Raw genomic sequence first — 23,899 nt, 5'->3', positions numbered from 1 at the left:
CAACAAACAAAACCCCAAACCACCAGCACCCTGAAAAAGCCAAGCAAACAGCTCCCACTCAAACAAAGATGAGCCACAAAAAACCCAACCCAAAACCCCATTAAATCACCATTCCCCAAAACCAAAACAATACTCAACCTCCCCTCCACCCCACTGGTGTTTTAGGGAGCTCCACTCAAGGTACCACAGTGGAAGGAAGAGAAGTGAGTTTAATTTTTGGAAAGTGCTAAGTCTGGAAACTGGGGCCATGGTTTGGTCTTCCTATTTTTTTTTTTTTTTTTTTGAGGATGGAGATGGTGCCTGGGGTTTGTGTGCCTGGCATGCCCTGAGTCCTGCTACAGGGGTGCTGCTGTGGCTGTGGTGTTCTGTGTCAGTCCCTGTGATGTTTCAAACAGGAGGGGAGTTGGGTACCCTGCTCCCTGTGGAGCAAGATGCTGCTAAAATATTCTGTGTGTGCTCAGAGGGTCAGGTAGCATTGGAGTTGGTTGCACGTGTGATCCATGGTCTTATGACCATGTTGGAAACCTCTGTCTTTCTCTGACGTGTCTTGAGACAAAACTAGCTTGAAAAGCACTGAATTGCTTTTGAGAGCCTGGATATTGTTCTGTGTCTTGGAAACAGGCACTCCTTAGGGGGAAGAGTTATACCAGTGTTGGTTGCTGTATGTTACAGAGTAAATGGCTTTCCCAAGTTCTGCTGGCACAGGTAGGAAACTGATAACAGAAATAAAGGGGCTGGAGTGACTAAAGAATGGTCAACAGGTGCCCTGAAATAAGTGCAAGTCCTATGTGTTACTGTAGGGATCAAGAACTGATCTTCTGCCATTTACTTTTCATCAGACAGTTGAGATAACTTTAAAGAGAATTTGGCCAGGAGAGATTATTAAGGAAGGAATTTGCTGCTTAAATAAATAGTCTGCTCTCCATTGTTGGAGACTTAACAGGCTGATAAAAGCCCTCTGAAATGAAAGGGAGCCTGGAATGCCCGTCTCAGATCTGCCTTACTCTAAAGTTACTGAGACCAATGCACTTCCAAAGAATTTTTTAAACTTTTTGAATACTTGACCTGGTGGCTTGCTTTATCTTCATTTATTCTGATGAATAAAGAAATTTGCTAGGCTTGCATTTTTTCAGAAGTTGCTTATAACTTTTAGTTTAAAATAAATGGAAGAACTATGCAAACTGGTGTCCTGGTCTTTAGAAATGCTTGGCTTGTAAATTTGGATGGGAGTCACCAGTGGGAGAAATCACTTGCCCTCTGCTTGATATGTGTGGCTTGTCATTCATCTTTGAAGAGGGATGCTGCTTTTTTGATATCTTGATAACACCATTAGGTGGATGTTGCAGCCTCCACTTATAAGGCTGTGTGAGTGACCAAGTAATGTATTTTTGAGTTTTTATGTTTGTTTTTTGTTGTTGTTTTGTTTGCTTGTTTTGTTTTGTTGGGGTTTTTGTTTGGTTTTGTGTGTTTTTATTTTGTTGTCGGTTTTTTTTGGGCATGGGGAATGTGTTTTGTGTTTAAAAATAAAACCAAAACAATTCTGGATGTGCTTTTGCAGTGGTAAAATACTTGGGTCTGTGTTATCTGCTCAGTTACCCAGGGCAGAGAGATCTTTTCCCCAAGGTTTTTGTAGCTATTCCTGCTGCACTAACCTGTGCTCCCTGGCTGAGCACCTGGCTTGAAATAAGAGTTGTAGATGGAGTTGGTTGTGTCTGCAGCAAATTGGAGAGGTAAGAGAGACTAGGAGTGAAGAAAATAAGTATTTGGGATAAAGAAAATGGGAAAGGTGAACTTGAAATCTGTGCCTTGTGTGGGTTTCAGCATCAGGATGAAGGCATGGGGGCATGGAGAGAAGTTTATCTTTCTCTCATCTGACAGGTTACAGCACAACCTTTCCCTCTACTGAGTGACCTTTTAGCTGCAGAAGCCTCTTGCATCTTCTCTCTCAACTTTTCCAGCTTGTGCTCCCAGGGCTTGATCTCTGCCTGCTTCTTCAGGCCCTTCCTTATTCCTCTTGCCCTTTGGTTTTGATAGACAATCAAGTTCGCCCATGACTTGCACCAGCCTCGACTGTTTGCATTTTTAACTTTGTCTTTATTAAATTTTCAGGAATCTCTTAAGCATCCACACATTTGTCATGGCACGAAGCATTATCTTTCTTGATGCTCAGGAAAACAAATGATACTATGGATGTGCAACCCATATTTAATCAAAAACACCAAAGCCACATGTTCCAGCACGAAGCCCCAGCAAAGATTTTACTGCAAACTCATTCTTGTGAGGTGTTTGCTGTGAGATTTTTTGGGTTTTTTTTTTAAACTTTCACTTGGAGTATAGGTTTCCTGTATTGACCTGAATGCTCCCAAGGGTCTCTAGAGATCTCTCAAGGCATCCTGGTGCCCCTCAAAAAATTATTGCTTGCCTGTGGTCTATTCCAGCATCCCTGACCTGCCTTTTGCTGTCATGACTTGTGGGGTACAGAGCTCCCTCCAGGCAGGGTCTGGTCCAGGTGAGGGGCTGGTTGGAAGTGGGGAGCTGTGGGCACCAACATTTCTTGTTTCCTTCCTTCTGGGCTGGTAGCAGCTTGTGTTGGTGAGCTCTGCTGTCTGCATTAACAGAGTTTTTGTGTGCAGGATAATTGCTCAATGGGAGAAGCACAGTGTGACTAATTGTGTAACAGTTGGACTGTTACCTGGTACAGGAATACATTTTCAGGGCAGTTTGAGTGGGTATAATGAGATGGATCATACAGTATTTTTATTGGAAACTTCAGGGAGTATATTTCAAACTGCCAGGGCACTCTATAAGCTGAACAATTAAAAATAAATGGCTTTGGAGCTTGGTGTTTTGATAGAAACAGGTAATTAGGAGAAGATGCTTTTCTGACAAAAGCATAAGGATTGAGCCCTGTCTCATTTAAAGTCTGGACCTTTGCTCTCTTGGGCTGGTGGTGATGGAAAGGCAAAGGCAGAAAGTGCAAATGTTGATGGCTTAAACAGAATAACAGAATTGTTCTACTTTTTATTACTAATGCTTTGAAGCTAATCTCATAAGCTTGGGAGCATGAGACCATAATTTTTACGGTGACAATATTGTAAAAGTAATCCAAAAAGCTGTGTCATAGTTGGAAAAAGAGCATTTCCTAAGCTTTAAACCCAAATGTGCTCAGTGAAACAAACCCTGTAAGAGCAGCAGTGGCACCATCTGATGGGTTTTGTAATGCCATAGACAAAAGTAATTATACTGCTTAGAAGAGCTTTTGTCTCCAGATAATGTTGTTAAAAACTTGCAGTGTGGTGTAAATCATAACAGAACAAATCTGGAGGCTGCTCTTATTGCTGCCAGGGGAAATTCTCTTAGATTTTGTTTCCTTTCTGCTCAATATATTGCAAACCTTTTCCAAGCTGGTAAATAAATATTACCTGCTGTTTGAAAAATGACTTGGGGTTCATCTCACCAGTAGTGCCTGTGGCAGCCCGGCCGTTATTGCAAACAGTTGTTCCTGTCTTGGTGAGCTCTGCTGTGTTTTGGGAACACTGGCTGTTGTGATGGGGCTGAAGTTGTCTGATTCATTGGAGATATTAAAGAAGCATTTCCTCTTCTTAGAGCTCCCTCACATGAGGATTCCTCTGGCTTCCTTTGCCACTTCTGAGCAGCATCACAGCAAGAGCCAGGTCAGAAAATACTTGGTTGAGCTTACAAACATCCAAACTTTTAGCATTTCTTTGAACATTTGAATTCCAGTCCATGAAGGTTGGTAGTGTTTCTGAGGGGCTAAACAGTTTTGGCTTTTAGATGTAAGGGATTTTTAAAGGTTTGGGAACCTTGGGCCTGCAGGAAATGCAGTGATTGCACTGGGAACAGATTAATGAACTGATTAATTTTCCAGTGTCCTGCCTGGACACCCATGTGTTTGTCTTAGGGTAAAAATGACTTTTGTGGGCTGAGATTCCAGTGCTGAGCTCTCTCCTGATGATTTGTGATTTATGTCCTGAGAAGTAAAGGAAGAAGTTTTGCCATCATCAGATGGTTCAGGCTCAGTTCAGGTGGAGCCAAGGCAGGTGAAGTGTGGCCAGACTAGAGGCTCTCTGATCCCTGCAGTTATTGCTGTGCCTGGTGCAGAAAGTTTGATCCCTGTGAGCAGGGACAGGCCTGGGGAGCAAGCCCAGGGACATGAGGAGAGCCATCAAAGCCTAAAAGAGGGACATCACCAAATCCACTGAGCTTCAGGAGCTGGCTCACTTGCTGCCCTGGAGCTGTTGCATCACAGATGAGATTCATTGTAAGAAGAGGAGCACATTCATACCTAAAAGACATTTAAAGTGCATTTTGTGGAGCTGCTAAGATTTGGAAATGCTCCCATGTGCAGGACAGGGAATCACCATGTGCCACATTTGCAGTCTGTACTGCTCCCAAGCAGCAGCAGCAGGATCCTGGGGAAGGTGCAGGAAATCACAAAATGCATCATCATCTGCACAGGGAAATTCAGCTGAGTGCCAGCTGGCCTCAAAGGAGGTTTCTGCTGCATGGAATCAGTTTTATGTTCATTTTACAGTTTGGGATAGTGCATGAGGATTCACCACTCTGCCACAAACTCCTGGAGGAGATGGCCCTGGAGTTATCTGAGAGTGTAGGGAAATGGTGGTGACACCATGACCTTGTCTAAAATTACTTGCCTGATTTTCTCCCCTCAAAAAAGCAGCCTTGCTGTTACTGTGTGGGGAGGAAAGTTTCTAAGCAAACAATCCTGTGCAAAAGTGCAAATGGGAGTTGTGAGCTCAGCTCTGAGAGTAAGGGGGAGTAGCCGTGGTGGGAGCTTCCCTGCTCACAGAGAGTTTATGGTTGCAGGATTTGTGTGTCTAAATGTCATAAAACAGGAAAATCAGTGTTGTAGGTGCAGTTCTAATGCCTCTATGGGATGCATGGGTCACACAGACCTGCACCTCCACCTTTGTTCCCTTCCCATGGGTGATGAGCTGCTGGTGCAGCAGGTTTTGCTCTGCAGCCCCTTCACCTTTGCTGAGCCTTTGCCAAAGAGGGCTTGATTGCTGTGCTGTGTGACCCCCAGAGAAGGCAGCTGTCCCTGTTGGAAGTTTGTCCTTGCAGCAAAACCAGAGCAGCACATTACTGGGGGGCAGCATCAATCTTGGCACGTCCTGGTGCCCGAGTGCCACGGGGGACCCTGCTGTCCCTCCTCCCATGGTCACAGTGCTGTGTGGTGCTGGTCTTTGGTGAGCTGGCATGGGAGGCAGGAGAAAAACCGACCTTGTTTCACCTTTCCAAACACCTTCAGCTGCTTGTGAGGCAGAGCTTGCTGAGCTTGGAGTTGGAGGTGCATCTCTGTAGCTGCCGTCAGGTTTTGGCTCTCCCCTCTCCAGTGGGATGCTGCATGGGAATGGCTCGCTGGGGTCACTTGCTCCTTGTAGCTCCGGCAACTGCATCACATAATCTCTTAAATAAACCCATCAAGTGGCAGACTGGGCTGGAGCCTCCTGCAGCCTGGGGCAGCCTGTAGGTTAATCCAGAGCTCCTCCGGCCCGCCGCCGACCCCTTTGAAGTTTGCTGCAGCTTAGGAGCCAGCAGCTTTCTCAGGAAAGCTGGCTTTTTTACTAAGCAGCAGACTCTTATTATCTGGGCTGAGAACACAGTGATTTCCTTCTCCTGCCAGTAATCCCCACTCAGGGCACTGTTATGCTCTTTTACAATTTATTTTCTCTAATTGCTGGTTTGCAGCGGCCACGCAGCTCTCCCTGGGCTGTGTTCTGGGGAATTTTTGCACTTTGAAGAGAGCTTAGTCCTTCCCTTCTGGCTGCTGGAATCAGGCAGCAATTCTTCTCCAGGTACTTCAGCAAGAGTCCAGCCTGAAAAATAAGTAATAGCTTGTGCTTTTCAGCTAGTGGCTGATATCTGTGCTCTAGAGTGCGTTCAGCTGTTTCACTCATCCTTTGGGAGTCTGATAAACTGCCCCTGACTGAGGCAGTCAACAGAGCTACAGTACCAGGGCACCAGTGCTTGGTTGGTGATGATGCTCTGGCTCCCATCCTGCAAATGCTCCCCTGGTTTCTCCTGGACAGGAAAGAGAAAACCATGAGCAGTTTCTCCAAGACAAATGCTGTGGGAAACTGTGCCAAAGTCTTTTCTAAAGTGCTGGTAGGCAACATCCCCAACCATTCTTTGATCCACCAAGCTGCTCACCTTGTCATAGAAGGAGATGAGATATGCCAAGCAGGACCATGAGCCCATGTGGGCTGGCCCTGATGTCCTGGTTGTCTTGTACGTGCCACACGATGGCACTCCAGATGATCTCACCCTCCCAGGTACTGTCACATTTGCCAGCTCAGTCACTTGGGGCCTCCCTGGCTAACCAGGACTGCTGGTAAATGATGGACAGGGGCCTCATGAGTTGTTCTGCCTGTTCCCTCCATACCCTTGGGTGGATCCCATCCAGCCCCATTTGTGTGTGTCTAAGTGGTGTAGCAGAGCCCTGACCATTTTCTCCTGGATTATGGGGACTTTGTTCTACTCCCCATCCCTGTCTTTCAGCTCAGGGTGCTGGGTATCTGGAGAAAAACTGGTTTTACTAAAGACTGAGGCCAAGAAGGCATTGAGTATATCTGCCTGTTCATCCTTTGTCTCTGTGTTTCTCCCTGAATCCAGTAAAGGATGAGGATTATCCTGAGCCTTTCTTTTGTTGCTAATGTGTTTAAAGGAGCATGTCTCATACTCTGCTGTGTGTGCATCTGTGTGTGCACTCTACAGTGATGGAGATTGTAAAAGTGAGCCCTGCTCAGCCATGTTTTTGCCTGAAGTTGAGGGCAAGTGTGATGCTTTGCTTTGTATTCACATTGCTTCAGCCAGACCTGCAAAACAGCTGCCTTAAATGGCAGCTTTTGAAAATATCCTTGAAACTAAAAAAAAAAAAAAAAAAAAAAAAAAAAAAAAAAAAAAAAAAAAAATTAAAAAAAACCCCAAAAAACAGAGAGAAAAGATTGAATTATCCTCTAAAAATGAGTTTCAATAATGCTGTGTTATGAGTGGGGCAGATTTTACCTGCAGCAAACCCAGGCTGTGGGATTTTATGGGGTATCAGAACCTGTGTCATGTCTGTAATGCAGGTCCCCCCTGTGTCCCTGTGAGGTTCCCTCGTGGGAGCACAGGGGACTGACCTGCAAAGTTTCCTCCCCTTTGAAGTATTTGGAGCCTGGCTGAGGGTCACTGCAGTTGCTGGCAGCTGGGGATTTAGAATTCCTGCAGCCAGCGCTTTCTGAGGAATATTTCAGAATAAGCAACTACTGTGGGAGCTGGGTGGGAGAGATTTTGGATGTGTAAGACTTCTTTTTTACAAAGTTTTATTATTTCTTGCATCTATTAATAGGGCAGCAGGAGTCTCCATATGCTTTTATAGTCCCTGTTGCGCTTTCTAATGGATATATGCAAAAGCTCCAAGGCGCATAAAATAGACACTCTGAGCCAGTTATTACGATAAAAATTATGTGCATGTCATGACCTTTAAAGCAGTGGGACTGTGTGTGCGTGCTCTTCTGATACACCACTGTTCTCCAAGCTTTCTGAAGCCCTTCTCGCCGTAGGAGGTTTGCATTGGAGCTTGGAATATTTTTCTAATCAGCGAAGAGTCTTTTGGCTCTGATGATAACTGGCAAAACACAGAGGAGTGAGAAAACGGAAGAGTGATGGTTTTTTCTAAAGGGAGCTAACAGAGAAGAGGGTAAAGGCGAATGGTGAGGCACAGCATGAAAATCCTGGCACCATCTCCACTGCTGTCAGAAAAAACCCACTGGTCCAAAAAGTTCTTTGTGCTTTTTGAGGCGAGAGCTATTCTAGTGTTCTTGAGAATAAAGAGGGGGAGAAAAAAAGTTTTATAATCCATGTGTCCTCTTTAAAAAGACTTTTTTTTGTTTGTTTTAAAACTTTTAGTAATAGTGCAACCAGGATATAGTGCAACTGCTCTGTGTCACACTTGCTGTTGTCTTGCCTGGAGAGCTTTGCCATCCTGTCGGGGGGTGAGGAGTGGGATGCTGGCTGTGATGGTGAGGGAGGCAGGGCTGGAGGGGCCCTGTGTCCTTGCACTGCTGCTTCCCTGGGTCTGTGCTGTGAGGAAGGAAGGGTTGCTGTCACCTGGGAATGCAGATGGTTGTTCTTGGCTTGCTGGGACAGTCCTGGTGTGAATGTCTGGAGCTGTGGACAAAACGCTTCAGCAGCATGCCTGGGAGGTGTGCAGGCACCAGATGGGATGGAGACACTGTTTGCAGAAGTATATCAATAATTTCTGCTCTGATCACTGCTTACTCCACAGCTTTTCTGTGTGCTGGGGTGGGGTGCAGCAACAGCATCCCTGAATAGGTGCACCCGGGAAGAAAGAGCAGGAAGTCCTGGAGATGTGATGGTCTTAAAAGCTCTTGAGTAATGCAGGAGGTTATGCAGGGCGAGCAGCAAGACCCAACATTGCTTGTGACAGTGCTGATACTGAACCCCTGTGGAGATCTGTCAGGCCATGCTCAGCTGCATTCCAGCCTTAACAAATGGGGGAAATAACTCTTAGGGCTTTAAAAATTAAACATTGCCTTTAATTATTGAACATGAATAATTTTCATGCAAATTGAGCAAGGATGTGTGTTTCCAGAGTGACAGAGTTGAGAGCAGTTACATCGTGGGGTGTCAGTGACCTGTGAACTGGAAGGCTGTTCATTAATTTTAGCATTGTGTGAATAGTACCCTGAAGGGTGGGACATAGGCTGGTAGAACAAACTGGCCAAAGAAGAAGACTTCAGTTTGCACTGATGGCCTCCCCTTCTAATACTTTAAGATGCAAAGTTGTGTGTGTATGTGCTCCTTATACAGTGGGGTCTGGATATTTTGGAAGCCTCCTGATGAGGAGGGCTATAATTAAAGGAGTAACTGTGCAGTGACTGAGGGGGCTTCCCTGCTCACCTTGTGGAGGAGATGTGGGCTGAAAGTCCTAAACTCTTTGAAGGTAGAGATGGGTTTTTCCACTGTGGTTTTTCCTAGCAAAATGACAGTCTCTGTCTAAAACTTGAATTTCACAGGACAGTGTGGGACAACCTGGTATGTGTGAGAGTGTTCCTGGATGGGCACCCACAGGTGGACATGGCACCACTGGCTCTCAGCATTGCTTTGGCCAACTAAGCAGCTCACATCCAGGGCAAAAGAAACATTGGGTCTGCAGCTGAAGTGAGCCTGGTGCTTTTGGGAAAAGTGCAGCACTGTGGGGCCTTTTCCAGTGGCTTTGAGGACACTTGGTGCAGGGTACCTGCTCAGGGTTGAGTCAGAATATTGTCTGTGATTAAACTCCTATAAATATTTTCCTTTCCATAATGGAATGTCAGCATTTACTGTTTCCTGATTTTAAACACCGTACAGTTTGTCAAACATTTATCTCTGCCTTAAATTAAGTCTGGAGATAGAATTCCTGTTAATTTCAAATCAATATGAAAGGGGGGGAGAGAAAGAAATTGCAGTCTAGCCCTTTTCTTCAATCAATATTTTCTTTAAAAGCTGAAATGTTAACTAGATCGTAGGGGTTTTTTTGCCATTTTGAAATGTAGTTTATGTTTGAAGAATTTATGCATTTCCCCTGGAAATTGCTGATGCTGGTGTTTTGCAGCTGGCACAGCTGCCAGCAGGTGTTTGACCCAAGGCAGGCAGGATGGGGCCAGCCCTGGCAGCAGTGGTGTGGTAGAACATTTTCCTCCCTGTTTCTGAGCTCACCATTTCTTAATAACATTTTTTTTGTTGTTCTGTTTTGCAGAAGCCTTCGAAATTGTAGTGCGGCACGCAAGAAACTTCACCAACAGCATGTTCAGGACCTACTACCAGAGCATGGGGCCCAGGGCTCTTAAATTTGTTGGAGAACTTTTTACTGATATCTCACTGTACATACTGGGCTCTGACATCAGTGTCAATGACATGATAAATGAGTTTTTTGACAGTTTATTCCCTTTGGTTTACTCTCACTTGATTAACCCCGGCTCCCCCGACCCCTCTGTGGAAATGACCGAATGTCTGCGGGCAGCCAGGAGAGACCTCAAAGTCTTCGGGAGCTACCCAAAGACCATGATGACACAGGTGTCCAAGTCCCTGCAGGCCACACGAGTCTTCCTGCAGGCTCTGAACCTGGGCATCGAGGTGATAAACACTACTGAGCACCTGAAATTCAGCAAGGAGTGCGGGCGGGCGCTGCTGCGGATGTGGTACTGCTCCCACTGCCAGGGGCTGCTCCTGGCCAAGCCCTGTGCTGGCTACTGCGGGGCCGTGATGCAGGGCTGCCTGGCGGGCGTCCTGGACATCCATCACCTCTGGAAGGAGTACCTTGTGGCTCTGGAGGGGCTGACCAGAGGCATGCATGGCATCTATGACATGGAGCACGTCCTGCTGAGCCTGTTCTCCGTGGTGCGCGGGGCCATCATCCACGTGCACAAGAACGAAGGGAAGCTCTCCACGGCTGTGAGTAGCTCTCTGCACTTCCCCAGGCTCTCTGCTCTGGCTTACACACAAACTCTAATGTTGAAACCAAGTTGTCTCTTTCCTCCTGCCAGCAAAACCCAAATGTTCCAATTACCAACACCTTCCCACCCCACCTCTGTTGCAACTGGTGTTTGTTTGCAGGCCTTGGGTTTCCATTAAGGGCTTTGTCTCTTTTCAGGTTTATCAGAGCAGAAGGGTCTGGACTCACCCTGGGGTTGAGAGCTGAGATGTCCCAGCATCTTCAGTTTTCCCTGAGTGCTGTGCTTGCCCTGGCTAGCTCTGAAAGGCTGGTCCTGCTCTCCAGGTGTCCCCTGCCTCCTTTAAAATCACAAAAATGTGCCTCCAAATAGATGCCAAGCAGAGACATGTGCTGTAGCATCCCCTGATTTACCAAAGAAGTGCTGATTCTCCATCTTTTAGTAACTGGTTCCAGTTTTGGGCTGCATTTAATGAGATTATTTCTTATTTTTACTTGACTCTTTAAAAACATATTGTGGGAATTTCTGAGCCTCCTGAGAAACTGAGGCTATCTTGTTCTGAAAATCCTGCTGCTCCCTTTGAACACCAAGGAAAAATGTAGTGTGATAATACAATGCTTGTTCTGCAGAGGAGATTTTTCTTGAGACACAACTGAGCTGCTCCATGTAGGTAGGGAAGTGCTGGGGATGGGGCAAAGGTGCTGGAGCACTGTAATAGTTTGCTTAAAGCCAAAGATGATTAGAATCTAACACTGTTTCCCTGTTAGCTGCTTGTTCCTGCCATTCTTGACTCCTGTTTACAAAAGATCTGTGTTTATGTAGGTCACTGTACTACTTGCACTGTAAGTAACTCTTATCTCTTTTAGGGGGACCATGGAAATGTCTCAGCTTAGGGGCTTTGAGCTGTGTGGCACTGAGCCAGCAGCACTTGGTGCTGTTCTGTGCTGCCTTTGCTCAGCCACCACACTCGTGCAGGCTGTCAGATGATGTGGTGGCACTTGGGTGGTTCCCCACCCCAGGCAGTTTGGCTCACATGGAGCAAGCTTTCTCCACTGCTTAGGAGGGGTTTAGGGGCAAAATTACACCGAGTTGGATGCTCATGTGTTGCAGTGACTGGAGGGGTCTGTGGCTGGGCTGGGTGTTGGTCACCTGGGCAGGTGGGCAGCATGTTAAGCTCCAAGGTACAGTGCAGGAAATTGGCTTTCAACCTGCCTGAGTCCCTTTCTGCAGAAAATGAGTTTTACAGCAGCCTGCCAAGCGCTGCTTGTGCAGGGAGGTTCCAGTTAATGGTCAGGAGCAGCAGCTGTGCTGCCATGGAGCCAGGGGAAGTTGTTCTCCCATCAGTCAACCCTCTCTGGAACAGCAGAGGAGCAGAGATGTAACAGTGGGTTTGCCTTGAGTTCAGGTGAGATGTAGAATTCATGTCACAGCTGATAATGAGAGAAAACCCAGCTCAACTCTAAGCCCAGTTGACATTTCCAGGGCAGTAGGAACCAAAACTTTCTTCTATATGTAGAGTGAGCCTGCTTAATCTCAAAAGATTCATTGACATATTCAGCTGAGAGCAAAAGCACCCCTCGTGTTCTGCATCACTGAACCCACCATGCAGAGCACAAGCATTGTCCATGTGGGCTGTGTGCCAGGTTTTGTGAGCACAGACCTGGGCACTGCTGCAGGGTCCTGAAAGGATCAGTGTTTGCTCTCCCATGTCTTTATTTTATTGGCACAACAACAAAAATGCCCTTTTTCTTGGAGATGTCCCTGTATATAGTGAATAAACATGACTGTCCCTTATATTGACACCTTGATCTGTCTACAGAGAATGTTTGTGGGAAGACAAGTAAAGGGAGTGCCACTAAAGTCAGCACAAAGCAGTAGAGCTACAATCTGCCCATCCTCTGCCAACATAAATTGACTTCCTTTACAATAAAAAATTACTGGGCATTGCAAAACCATTCAGTGCTTTTGTATTTGGTAAAGCTGTTGGAGTTCATTAGTGTCATGTGTATCTAGGTACTTACTTAAACATAACTCCTCTTGATTATTTAATACTTCAGTGATTAGTTTATTTGCTCTAGAGACATTTGTGTTATTGGAGGGAAGAAGAAAAAATCCAAGCCAAACAAGCCAGTTGCCTGGCAATTGTCACAAAAAAAGGCCACTGGGCCATTTGAAGTTTGTTTTTAAAACAGTGATGTTGCTCAGTTAAGGGTTTTATGTCAGACCTCAGCCCAGAGCAGCTTTTATTTTTTTTTTTAAACAAATGAGGATATGAGCTGTTCAGTGGAGAAATAGGGCAATAATGACACTGACAGTCTTAACTACAGTATTGCAGAGGGCTGACTCTAATAGCTGAGCTGCATCAGGACCTGGGGTAATCTGGGGTAAATATCTTTGTAAGACATCAGTTTGTAAATGATTGAATACAATTTTTTTTATTATTTAGCTGTGCTATGATGAAAGTTTCTCTGTTAAACTTATCAGCACATATTGAGTTTCAAAGAATATACCTGGGAGCAAACAGTTATATTTACTGTTATTCTGTAAATGATTGTTTTTAGACACTGTAGTCATACCAAAGTATGAAATGCCACAGGGGTTGTCTTTGAAAATGTGGATTTTTATACTTGGCTTGGCTTCTCATATTGACCTCTTTTATTACTGACCTTGGCCACCACTGCTTCTGTAGGCACAGCTCACCTGCACAAGAATAATGACAGGTTATTTAATTGCCATTAAAATCCTCTGAATTCTGGCAAATTTATCTTCCATGCCCACAGTGATTACACCATGAATAACAACACTGCTGCACTTGCCTGTCCTTAGGGCTTCCTTTGTTTTTCACAGAGTTGGCAGCATTTCTGCAGAAATGGTTTTCCCTCCTGTTATTCCAGATCCTCAGAGGTGTTACCTGACCGAGCATCTTTTCTCCATGTGGTTGTTCCTTATTCCCCTTTGCCACCCACCCCAGGCTGGGAGTGGGAACACACACACAGCCCTGGACCCATTTGTGCTTGGAGCAGACCTGGCACATGAACCTGAGCTCCAGAGGTGTTGCAGAGCCTCCAGGTAGGTTTGTGAGGAGCTCTACAGTCCCCAAGAGGAGGGAGTCATACTGCTGTAAATGTGCTTTTGGAAACTGTGCCTCCAGGCATGCATTTAAATCGAGCCTGTGTGTTGTTCCTGGTCTGTAAACAGCAGTGCAGAAGAGTGAATTCAGTAATGTGGCAGTAAACAGTTCCCATCCCAAGCCTTGCTTTAGTAGCTAATTTGTCAGCCGTGGTGTGTGTTAGGGCTTTATTATTTCTACAATTTGTCTGCTTAAAAACTTCACCCCTAAAACCTGCTATTAAAATACTTTATCAAGGAGGCTGAATCTCAGGGCACACTGGGAAGAAAAAAATGCTGTCTAGGCCTATATCTGTATTAATTTTCTAATCTTCTACCTTTTCCCTGGTTGAAAATCTGCCGAGTATGTCCACCTTTTGTAGATATTTTAATCATGAGTGTAGGGAAGAATGATTTTAATCAGTCTGTGCTTTTTACCACAAACCAAGGTGACTGGGAGAGATGCAGTACAAATAAACTTAATAAAATATTCAGCCCCAGCACCTCCAAAAGTTAAGGCTTTCTCTGTTATTGGAATTACAAGGGAGACAGCCAGAGGGTCTCACATAGGTGAAAGTTGATCTCTGAGGTTAGAATCATAGAATGGTTTAGGTTGGAAGGGATCTTAAAGATCATCTTGTCTTGACCCCCCTGTTATGGGAAGGGACACTTTTCACTATCCCAGGTTTCTCCAAGCCCCATCCACCCTGGCCTTGAACACTCCCAGGGATGAGGCAGCCACAGCTTCTCTGAGCACCCTCAGTGCCAGTGCCTCCACCCTCACAGGGAAGAATTTCTTCCAAAAATCTAATCTAAACCTCTGTCAGCTGAAACCATTCCTCCTTGTCCTGTCACTCCATACCCTTGTAGTAAGTCCCATTGCAGCTCTCTTGGAGCCCCATTAGGCAGTGGAAGGTGCAGTGAGGTCTCCTCCACTTTCTCTTCTCCAGGCTGAACAACTCTGACTCTCCATAGCAGAGATGCTCTGATCAGCTTTGTCCCCCTCACTCCAACAGTTCCATGTCCTTATCTTGAGGGACCTTGGAGCTGGAGGAAATACTCCAGGTGGGGTCTCACTGGAGTGGAGTAGAAGGACAGAACCCCCTCCCTCAACCTACTGTTACCCCATTTTTTATGCCACCCATCTGCCCATCCCCTGCTGCTCCCATTGCAGTCATTTGTGCAGCTCTAAGCAGAGCACTGCTTAGGAAGGAAAGAGCAGGGACCTCAGCAAAGTTTTGGTTTTTTTTCTCTCAGAACTGGTGACTGAATTTCTAGACAATCCTATTAAATTGCAGAATTAACTGGAGCTTTGTTCAACCACTTGCCCTCGTCAGAAGGAGGGAAGCAGAAAGGTGCCAGTGCTATATGGGAGCAGTATGCAATTCCCAAAGTGCTTGTCCTGTGAGCAGATCCCTGCTGCTTTACTTTCCTGCAAACACCTTTAAAAGACTGTTTATTTCTGGGTTAACTAGGTTATACAGCTGGGCTGCTGTGGAGGTGGTGCCATTGTGCAGGCTGGGTTTGATGTTATCCTGAAGCTGAGTGCTCACCTCACCTGGCTCAGGGAGAGTGCTTGGTGTGAACTCAGCTCTCATGGCCCTGGGAAGCCTCAGAGTCAGGAAAACTGGGCCCTTGCTTCCCTAGATTTTTAGGGAGTGCTGGCAGGGAGTTCATGAGCGTGTTGTAAAGATAACCAGGTTCTTTGGTTGATGGTAGCACCACGGAAATATTGCTGCAGTGTGTGTTCAAAACAGCAATTCCAGCAGATACTCAGAGTTGAAAATGAGTAATATGTGAATAAAGGGACTTTTGGCACCCAGGAATGAAAATATCACCTATTTCCATACACAGTGATTTAATACATCCATCAGCAGAGTGATGCCAGGCTGATTTTCCCCAAATACTGCCCAGGAGCTGCTTTTGGGGTCACCTCACCTGGTGACTTGCTGGAAGCTGCTTTGCTCAGCAGGGTGCACTGGCAGGGAGCTCTGGTGAGTTTTCCTATCTGCTAATGGATTTTTCTGTCTGTACTAGAGCTGGCAAGAGATTTGTGGGGAAAGCTTTGAAATTACAGCGCTGTTTGCAAAGTCCTTCCCTCTGAGACGCTGAGATCGGTTTCTTTGTACTTTTAATGTGGGTTGCTTTTTGTTGGCATCTCTCCTGGGAGAGTCAGCTGGATGTACAGCCTCTGTATTTTCAAGTTCTTTATTGGCAAAGTTTAATCCTCAGGCTATTCTCTAATACTCACTGGTAGCTAGCTCCATTTTTCACTTAAAGCTGGAAATACGGGTGAAGTTCTGGTTTTCAGTGATCTCAGAACTATCCCAAGGTGTGTGTATTGTGTATTTTGTTATTAATTTTGTGATAGGCAGTGTAAGGTGCCTGATAAGTGTGTTAAAGCAAGCATCTGTTCCCCCTGCAGGATGAAATAAACCTTATTCTGAGGGCAGTATCAGCAGCATTCCCATTCCTGTGCAAAGGCCTTGGGAGTACTGTGATTAGTTGTCTGAGGAGGTTTCAGGTAGTAAGGATTTTCTGACACTTGGGGAAGCATATGGCAAAGCACTGAATTTCAAAGTGTTGATTTTGAGCTTGTTGGCTCAAAAAGTTGGTGGCTTGGCTGGTGCCAAAAGAATAAGGGCAAAAGTTATTCATGCCTTCATTTTATAACCCAATATCAACAATTTTGGCTATATCAGCTTTATCAAAATATCAGCTATTTTGGCACACTGCTGCAGGACTTAAATCTCTGATTTAGTATTCAAAGATGCAGTAGCAAATTAGGGCCTGCATCTCATTCTTGGAAGGGGCTTTGGCATGCATGCTCTTGACCATCCCTTGCCTCTCCAGGGGAGTGAGACTCAGGTTATTCTCAGCCTCTAGTGAAAGCTTTACCTCTTGTCTGGCCGGGGGATGGAGACCATTAATTAATTAATCACAATTAATTAATTAATTCACTGCTAGCAAGAATTTTGGCTCTGAGGATGCAGGGTAGCACATCTTTGGTCAGGGTTGTCCTTTCCCAGTGTGGGCAGAGTGGCACACTGCTGTGCCCTCCTGCCTGTCCTGGTAGCATGGCAAGGCTTTGAGTTAATTTGCCACTGAACTGGTCTGGATGAAGCAGCCTGAGTGAGTGGGGCTCTGCAGAGCTGCTGGGTGGAAGCAGTTGCCAGTGATGCTCAAACCTGTCACTGCAAAGGTAGATAAGATGGCTCTGAACATCAGAGGTTTAATTTAAAATAACATTTGATCTTGCTTCTATTTGTAAATTTTAATATTATACTCTTCTTTTTTTCCCCCCCTCCCTTTGTCCTTTTAACTGGATGTATTCTGGCCTCTGAGGTGTGCTATTTCAAGGGAATTTGCAGTGAGGTTTTTTTTTTAAACAGAAAGTAGCAGGTAGCTGCTGACAGTGCCCCTTCCTCCCTGCATGCACACACAGCTGCACGTGGAGCATCCTCTGACAGCGTGTTTGATGTCCAACACAACTTTGCACTGAAGATCACTTGAATCTGTTTGTTGACTTCAGTCTCGAGACAGATCACTCGGCTGGTGGCAACTTCATCCCCACTGCTCTGCAGCTTAGAAAGAGCTTTTCAAGGCTGCTGCATTTTATGGGTGGGAACATCTTAGAGCACCCACTGAGCCTGGCTTGATCTCCCTTCAGATCACATGTTGGCTGCATTGCAAGTGAGATGCACACAGGTTTCTGTGTGATGGGATGCCTTGCATCTTTTCCAAGCTGAAGTCAGAGCAAGCCTAAAGGCCTGGTGCAGATTAATTGCTGGTTCTGTAGCTGTCTGCACGTCCCATGGCTTGGCATGTTCCTTGTTTAGTGGAGGAGCTAATTTGTTGTTTTGCAACTGGCTCCCGAGTGTTTAAAAAGATATTTGGTCCTGAGATGCCCTGGCAGCAGCACAAAGAACTCCCAGAGTTAGTGGGGCAGGATACAGTCTTAGCAGCTGGAAATGAGGGTACACAGCTTGGCAATGTTTTGCAGCTTTCTTCACTGCACAGAACAACTTCTTTTTTTTCCCTCATCTCTTTTCTTTTCCCTGGCTCCCATCACAGCTGGCTGGGACAGCTGGACCTGGGATGCTTTGGGATGTAGGAGAGGAGGGAGCTGCCGTGCAAGGCATTGCAGGAGGGGATGTATGGGGTGCCTGCTCCTTTGCCTCTGAGCTTCAAGCTTGGAAATTTCAGGCTGTCTGATTTTTTCATAAATTGTAATGGTCAAGGACATAATGGGAGGTCTTGAAATAAATTGGATTTAAGCAGGAAAAACCTGAGTTTCATTCTGAACCAAAGATCACAGCATCAGAAAGTTCCCTCCGGGTGTCTTGAGGCTTCATCTGCATCAAAAACTGGGGGAGAGGTGCTGGCCAGGGAGGAGCTGCCCCTCTGAAGGGGAGGGCTGGGGCACAGCCCTTTCACCGGGGCTGCATTTGCAAATGAGCTTTGCAGCTGAATTTCCTTCAGAGTTAAGCCCCCCTCATGCTCTGGGTGCTTGCTGAGGTTTAGATTTGGTTCACCTGAAGGATGCTACAAGCTGGTGCATGGCAGAAACAGGAGACTTCAGCGTGGGCTGATCCCCCTGGCTTCTGAGGAGCCTGCAGAGCAGTGATATCCATGGCATGAGCTGCCTTTATTCTTATTTCACTCAGTCCCTCCAGATGTGCCATTGCCCTGTACACTTACTGGGAATGGTGGAGCTGCCTGTGGAATCCTCTGTTAAAACTGCCCACACATCCTTCTTTTAGCAGAGAGATTAAACCCTGAGCATCAGCCCTGCAGACATGGCTCCCTGCTTGCTGCAGCCTCCTGCAACCCCTATTAACATAGATGCTTTATTGGCAAAATACATTCTGGCCCATTTCCTTTCCTCGAGATTTTTATCCTTGCTTAGACCCGCAGCTTTGCAACAGCAGAGTTGTGCTCACCACTATCCATCTCTCTGTGCTTTTTGTGCTAAACCCTCTTTTGGCCTCATTATCCGTGACTGCAGCTTCCACCCAGGCCTCCGTCCGGGGTCATTCACCGGGCATCCTTCATCTGAACAGCTCTGAGTTTACTTCCAGTGACAGTAACCCCCGTGAGTGTTGCTGCCTTAAAACCAGAACTATCTCTCCCATTAGCAATGCTGATGAATGAGCCAAGAACAAACCAGAAACTTAAAAGAGACCCCTCTGCAAAGCAGAAATAGTGCCCAGAGCTGCACCGGGCGGAGCAGAGGTGTTTTGTTTTGTGCTGGAGAGGATGAAGGGCTGGGTTGCAATGAGTGGTTTGCTTCATTTTGAATTCTCTGCCTGTGTGTGGTGCTGTGAATTAAATCATTTTTGCATCTTATTGTAAAGTGGCTTTGAGGTACCAGGCATGAAAGATGCTAAATACGTGTTGCTGGGGAAAAAAAAAAATCAACAAACAATTGAGGCAGATTTTTGATCCATCTGCAGCAGCAGTGCACCCCTCATTGCTGGGTCCTCGCTGCCTTATGAGGCTACTGCAAAGAGAACTGGTGGCCTTTTCCATCCCTACATGTTGTGTTGCCCCACTAATGAGCCCCCGAGGGCGCAGAGCCTGCTTTCAGTAGGTGAAGTTTGCTGCTAACTGCATTATTCTTCCAAAGATTTGTTTAAGCAAGAGCAGGCTGGCTGCAGAAAGCAGTGCTGATAGCCTACAGCTACTTGGGCAGAGTTATTTCCTTTAAAAAGAAAAAGCAAGGCAGCTGTTGGCAAATTTTGCAATTCTTTATGCAGGTGTATCTTTCTAACCTAATCACTCTTCACACCCAATTCTCTTCTTGCTACCGGCAAGGGTTGAGGATGCTCTGGGCCAGTGTGACCTGGAGAGCTGGCTGGTTGCTGAGGATGGCTTGGGGGTGACTGATGTGCTCTAAGTTATGTCTTTCTAAAGCTTATTAACTCCTAGATTGCACATATTGATCTGTATCACTGTACAAATAAACCTCTCCAGAGAGCAGAGTGCAGGTATTTCTGTAGGTACCCTGTGCTGATACATCCATCCTCTGCCTGCTCCCTGAGGGATGGCACATGGAGCAGAGGCTGAGGAGGTGATGCTGGGGTGGCTCTGGTGAGCAAAATGTCACCATGGGCACAAAAGGGTCATTCTGAGCCTTGCTTCATGCACTTCCTATTGTTCGGAGCCAGAAGGAAATCTAATATCTCTCCACCTGTAGATTTTGGTGCAAGATGTTTTATCTTTTTTGAGTTGGGGAAATGCCCAGCTTGCAACTTGCAAGATGAGTGGAAAGTAATGATGTAAACAAAAATGCATTACAAGTGTTTAGTCAATTTTTTTCCCATCTAATGCTTCTCCTACATCATTTTGGAATTGTTGTATATCAGTTTATTGGAATTCACTTCTCATAATCAAATACTGGTCCTGCATTTGATGCTGTTAATAAAGGTGTTGTGATAAAGTCGAATTAATTTAATTTCTGTCTGCAAAAGCCTATTGTTGAGTGAGTCCCTTTAATACATTAATCAGACATATAGCATTGTAACAAGGTTAAAAGTGCACACCGATTTCCATTATAAAGATATTCTCAATCAGGCAGAAACTAATCTAACGTTGTAAGTCACTCTGTAATTCAATTGTTCTAACCACAGTACATGTAAAAACAAGATGTCTTACAACAAAGTCTCACAAAAGCCTTGTGGATATTTATATCTTTGTAGAAAAGAATGATTTACATTTTCAATAAGGCTGATTTGTCTTTGGGAAAAAAAACAATTCTTTTGTTGAGCAAAAATCTAATGGGAGCCTTTTTACCTTGTTTGCCATGTTTTGGGTATATTATCTTGGTGCTGGCCCTTAACTGGGTTAGGTTAGGCCTGACTGTCAGGGAGAAAAAATTGCTATGGATCTGGTAGCCTCAAAAGTAAGAAAAAATCAGCAGATGAAGTAAAAAACAAGACAAAACAAACAAAAAAAATCCCCACAGGGCCTTCCCAAGCCTTTTGTTGGCCTTGAATGGATTCATTTTACCAGCAGCTAATCTCTGCTTCATGGAGATATTTTTACCATTTTCCCTTAATGATAATTATTATAGTTCTCTTTCTTTCACTGGGGAGGTCCGTGGCATGGCCATGGGGAAAGCCTCATGCCCTCCTTGCCAGGAGCTGCATAGCAAATGAGGTTGTTCTGAGCTTTACTGGAAAACAAATGCCTGTAATTTTTCTGCTGAAGAAATTCAACAGCTTAACTGTTGAAATTATTTTGAGAGTTTTGGTGGCTCCAGCCTTGTTGCCTTAGCAGAGACTGGTGTTTGGAAAGAGAAAGGTGGATGGAGGGAGGAAAAAGTTGCTGCTAGGGGGGTTATTCCTAAATGATGGTTAAAATAGGTGGGGTGATGGTGAGTGATGGTGAGTGGGGAGGAATGGTGACACCATTTTGGTGTCAAATCATTTTGACACCGAACCCTTTGGGGTAGGAAGGGTTTCCACTCATCAGAGGAAAGAAGAAAGGCGTTTTATAGCAAAAAGTAATTCGTGGTGTAAAAACCTTTGAGGTGGTTTCAGTATGAGCATTTATTGAAATATAAATCTGAAAAACTGTGTGTACCTGTGAGCATGGTCTGTGCATGCTGCAAAACAGGCATTGCCTTTTACCTGCTTGTTTTGGTATCACCAGTTACAGCAGATTTAGTGGTAAGCCCTGTGCGCTCTATTTTAAATAAATATTACACTTGCTATTGGTTTGCTGAAAGAGAGAACTAATTAAGGAGATGGGATATCATCAGTAAATTTTTCTTCCCTGAGATTTTATGAGCAGTAATTTGAAAAGAGCCATATTAAAGTCATTGAGGAACAAGTTAATGCTGCGTTTCTGAGAATATTGCCCTTCTACTCAAAGATTATATTAAAGAATAAACAGTGTACAGTAGCTAATTGCTAGCTGACACATTATTATGGCTTTATACTTCCAAAACTGAAGCAGTCTGGTTTAAGGGGAAAAAAAAAGGGGAAAAGTAATGCAGCAACTTTTTAATTATTCAACGAAGTATTTCTCAAAGAATAATTGAATCTGGGCTCATGGCTGCAGGGGGGAAGAGAGACTGGTAGGTATTGACCACATTTGCAACCCAGCTGACACGGCTGCTGTTAAATACCCTGTTACAGGCTCTGGCTCTGGCTTGTGTTCCAGACTGATGGCAGGTATCTGTTTTTCCTCTCTAAATTAAGCTGCTAGGAATTTATTTCTCTCGGATTGTTCCTTTCTGTAGTGCCGTAGGCACAAACACGGTGCAACATTAAAACCCACAGAAATCTGCCAAGGAAACCGATTAACCCATGGAAGGAAAATAACGAGCACATGGTGATTGCCTGGAGCTGTCCTGCTGCCTGGCTTTGCCCAGTGAGGGCTTTTTTTAAGATCTGGGTAAAAGCTGGTGATCCCTTAAGCCAATTCCTTGTTTCTCAGTCTGTTGGGATGGGGTAGATTTAATTGCCTGCAGTAGGAGGGTATTCTAGGGACCCATGGTAGCAGTTGTGTGTTAGAGCATTCAATGTAGAGCATTGTGTAATTAAACTGTGTTTAGCATCCTTAGCAGAAGTGGGCTTTGCTACCTTGAGTCCTAATTTTCTGTCGGGTTGGATGAATCAGTGCTAATGTTGAAGTCAGCTGTTTGAGTCTGGAGCATTTTCAGCTTCTTTAGGGGAATCAGTCCCAAGGGCAGAGCAGAAGCAGCCGTCCCCCACCCCTGCTGTGCCACCTCATTAGCCATGAAGCTAAAGTGGGGTTTCAGCAGGAGGTGGGCTCTGGGTACTGCCATGTTCTGCTCCTGAACCTGGCTTTAGTCAGTCTAGTATGTTCTGGTTTTCTCTGGATTTTGCTCCATCTTCCCTTTTTCCTTTGTTTCCTTCCAGGCAAGGCTGACTTCTCCTTCCAAGAATAAAGTCTTAGTTTGGTTGTCTAAGAAATATCAGATTGCGCAGATCTAACTTAACTTAAAACCATAATGGAGCATTAGTATGCTACAGGGCCCTGTTCCAGAAAATGTCTCCACATGAGAAAACTGCTTAAGTGTGTGCCAAAAATTTAGCAAATCCTTTTTTCTTGACTCTCCCAGTTGGTTGGTTGGGTTGGGTCTGAGCCCTGGCCGGGGCTACAGCTGCCTGCCCTGTGGTTTGCTGCTGAGGTCCAACCATCTGAACTGAAATACCAAATTCTGTGTTAAATATGGAATTAGCAAGAATACTGGAGGGAAAGGCTGACTTGAGAAGTTGTGCTTTAATTATATGTCATGGATTATAAAGACAGAAGGAACAACTGTGATCATTTAGTCCGACTTCCTCTCTACCTACAAATAACAATAAACAGGCTTTCGCTGAAACACAAAGCTGCTTTCTTTGGTGGATTAAACACTCCATGCTGGGGATGCCAGAGAGGAGAAACATCTTGTTTGCATTATTTTATGTGGGTTTGAAAGGGCTTGACTCAAGCTGAGGTCATGGTTCCTTTGAGGGAAAGGGCACCCTGGGCTGGGAGAAGCTGGGTCAGTGCAGGGGTCAGGACGTGGTGGGACTCTGGGGAGGTGCCTTGTGTGCTGCAGCACGTGTGGTACATTGGCCATCACATCCTCCTGGGGCAGGGTGGCATGAGCTAATGGGAGCAGTGATTGGAGCTGCAGTGGTTGTCTCCAATTTAACACATGTGAGCCCTGACACAGCAGAGGGGAGTGCAGGTGGAAATCATCCAGCTTCAATTGGCACCCAGGATTGAAACCCATAAAAAATCTCGTGTGCTCCCACTGCTCTGCTGAGCTGGTGCACCTTTGCCCTGATGCAGTCTCTGGGGCAGAGTGATGGTGTAACCACGCTGTGTGTCAGACCTGCCAGCTGCTGTGTCACCTCTGTCACATCAGCACACTGGCTGTGTGTGGGGCACATCCTGCTGCTTGCCCTGAGACCAGTCCCACCATTCCTCTCTGGACCCTGAGTTTCTGCTGTGATACTGACCCTCTGCAAAGTCCTTTGTGATCCTCTCTGTGAAGGATGGCAGTTGGGATTTAGAACTAGATGTTCTTCCAAACCATTCTAAGAAAAATTAAGTTATATTTACTTTGAAAGATGCCTCCTTAATGCCTCTGGGGTTCTGTAGCAGTTTGAAGGACCTGGTCTTCAAACCAGGTGGTGATGGCCTTCAGCACAACCTGGACTGGTGGCTGCAGGGTCCCTGAGCGTTTGTAGCCCATGTTTGCAGCATGTGTTGGGCGTCACCGTGGGCACTGGTGTGACAGGCACTCCGTTATTTTAAGCATTAGTGTTTGTGTGCATTTTACACAT

The 23,899-nt window shown here is 45.5% G+C and overlaps 1 protein-coding gene across 1 annotated transcript in view; it reads left to right on the top strand.

The window, feature by feature from the left end:
- Nucleotides 1–23,899, top strand: part of GPC3 (glypican 3) — a 141,191-nt gene that overhangs the window by 56,186 nt on the left and 61,106 nt on the right. The window contains exon 3 of the mRNA XM_033072664.2: nucleotides 9,788–10,482. Coding sequence (XP_032928555.1) covers nucleotides 9,788–10,482 — 695 coding nt within the window. The remainder of the gene's footprint in view (nucleotides 1–9,787; nucleotides 10,483–23,899) is intronic.

Source organism: Catharus ustulatus, chromosome 14, assembly GCF_009819885.2.
Source record: "Catharus ustulatus isolate bCatUst1 chromosome 14, bCatUst1.pri.v2, whole genome shotgun sequence".
NCBI classification, from domain to species: domain Eukaryota; kingdom Metazoa; phylum Chordata; class Aves; order Passeriformes; family Turdidae; genus Catharus; species Catharus ustulatus.
The sequence above is the reverse complement of the archived record's forward strand: the minus strand, read 5'-3'. Positions and strand labels throughout refer to the sequence as shown.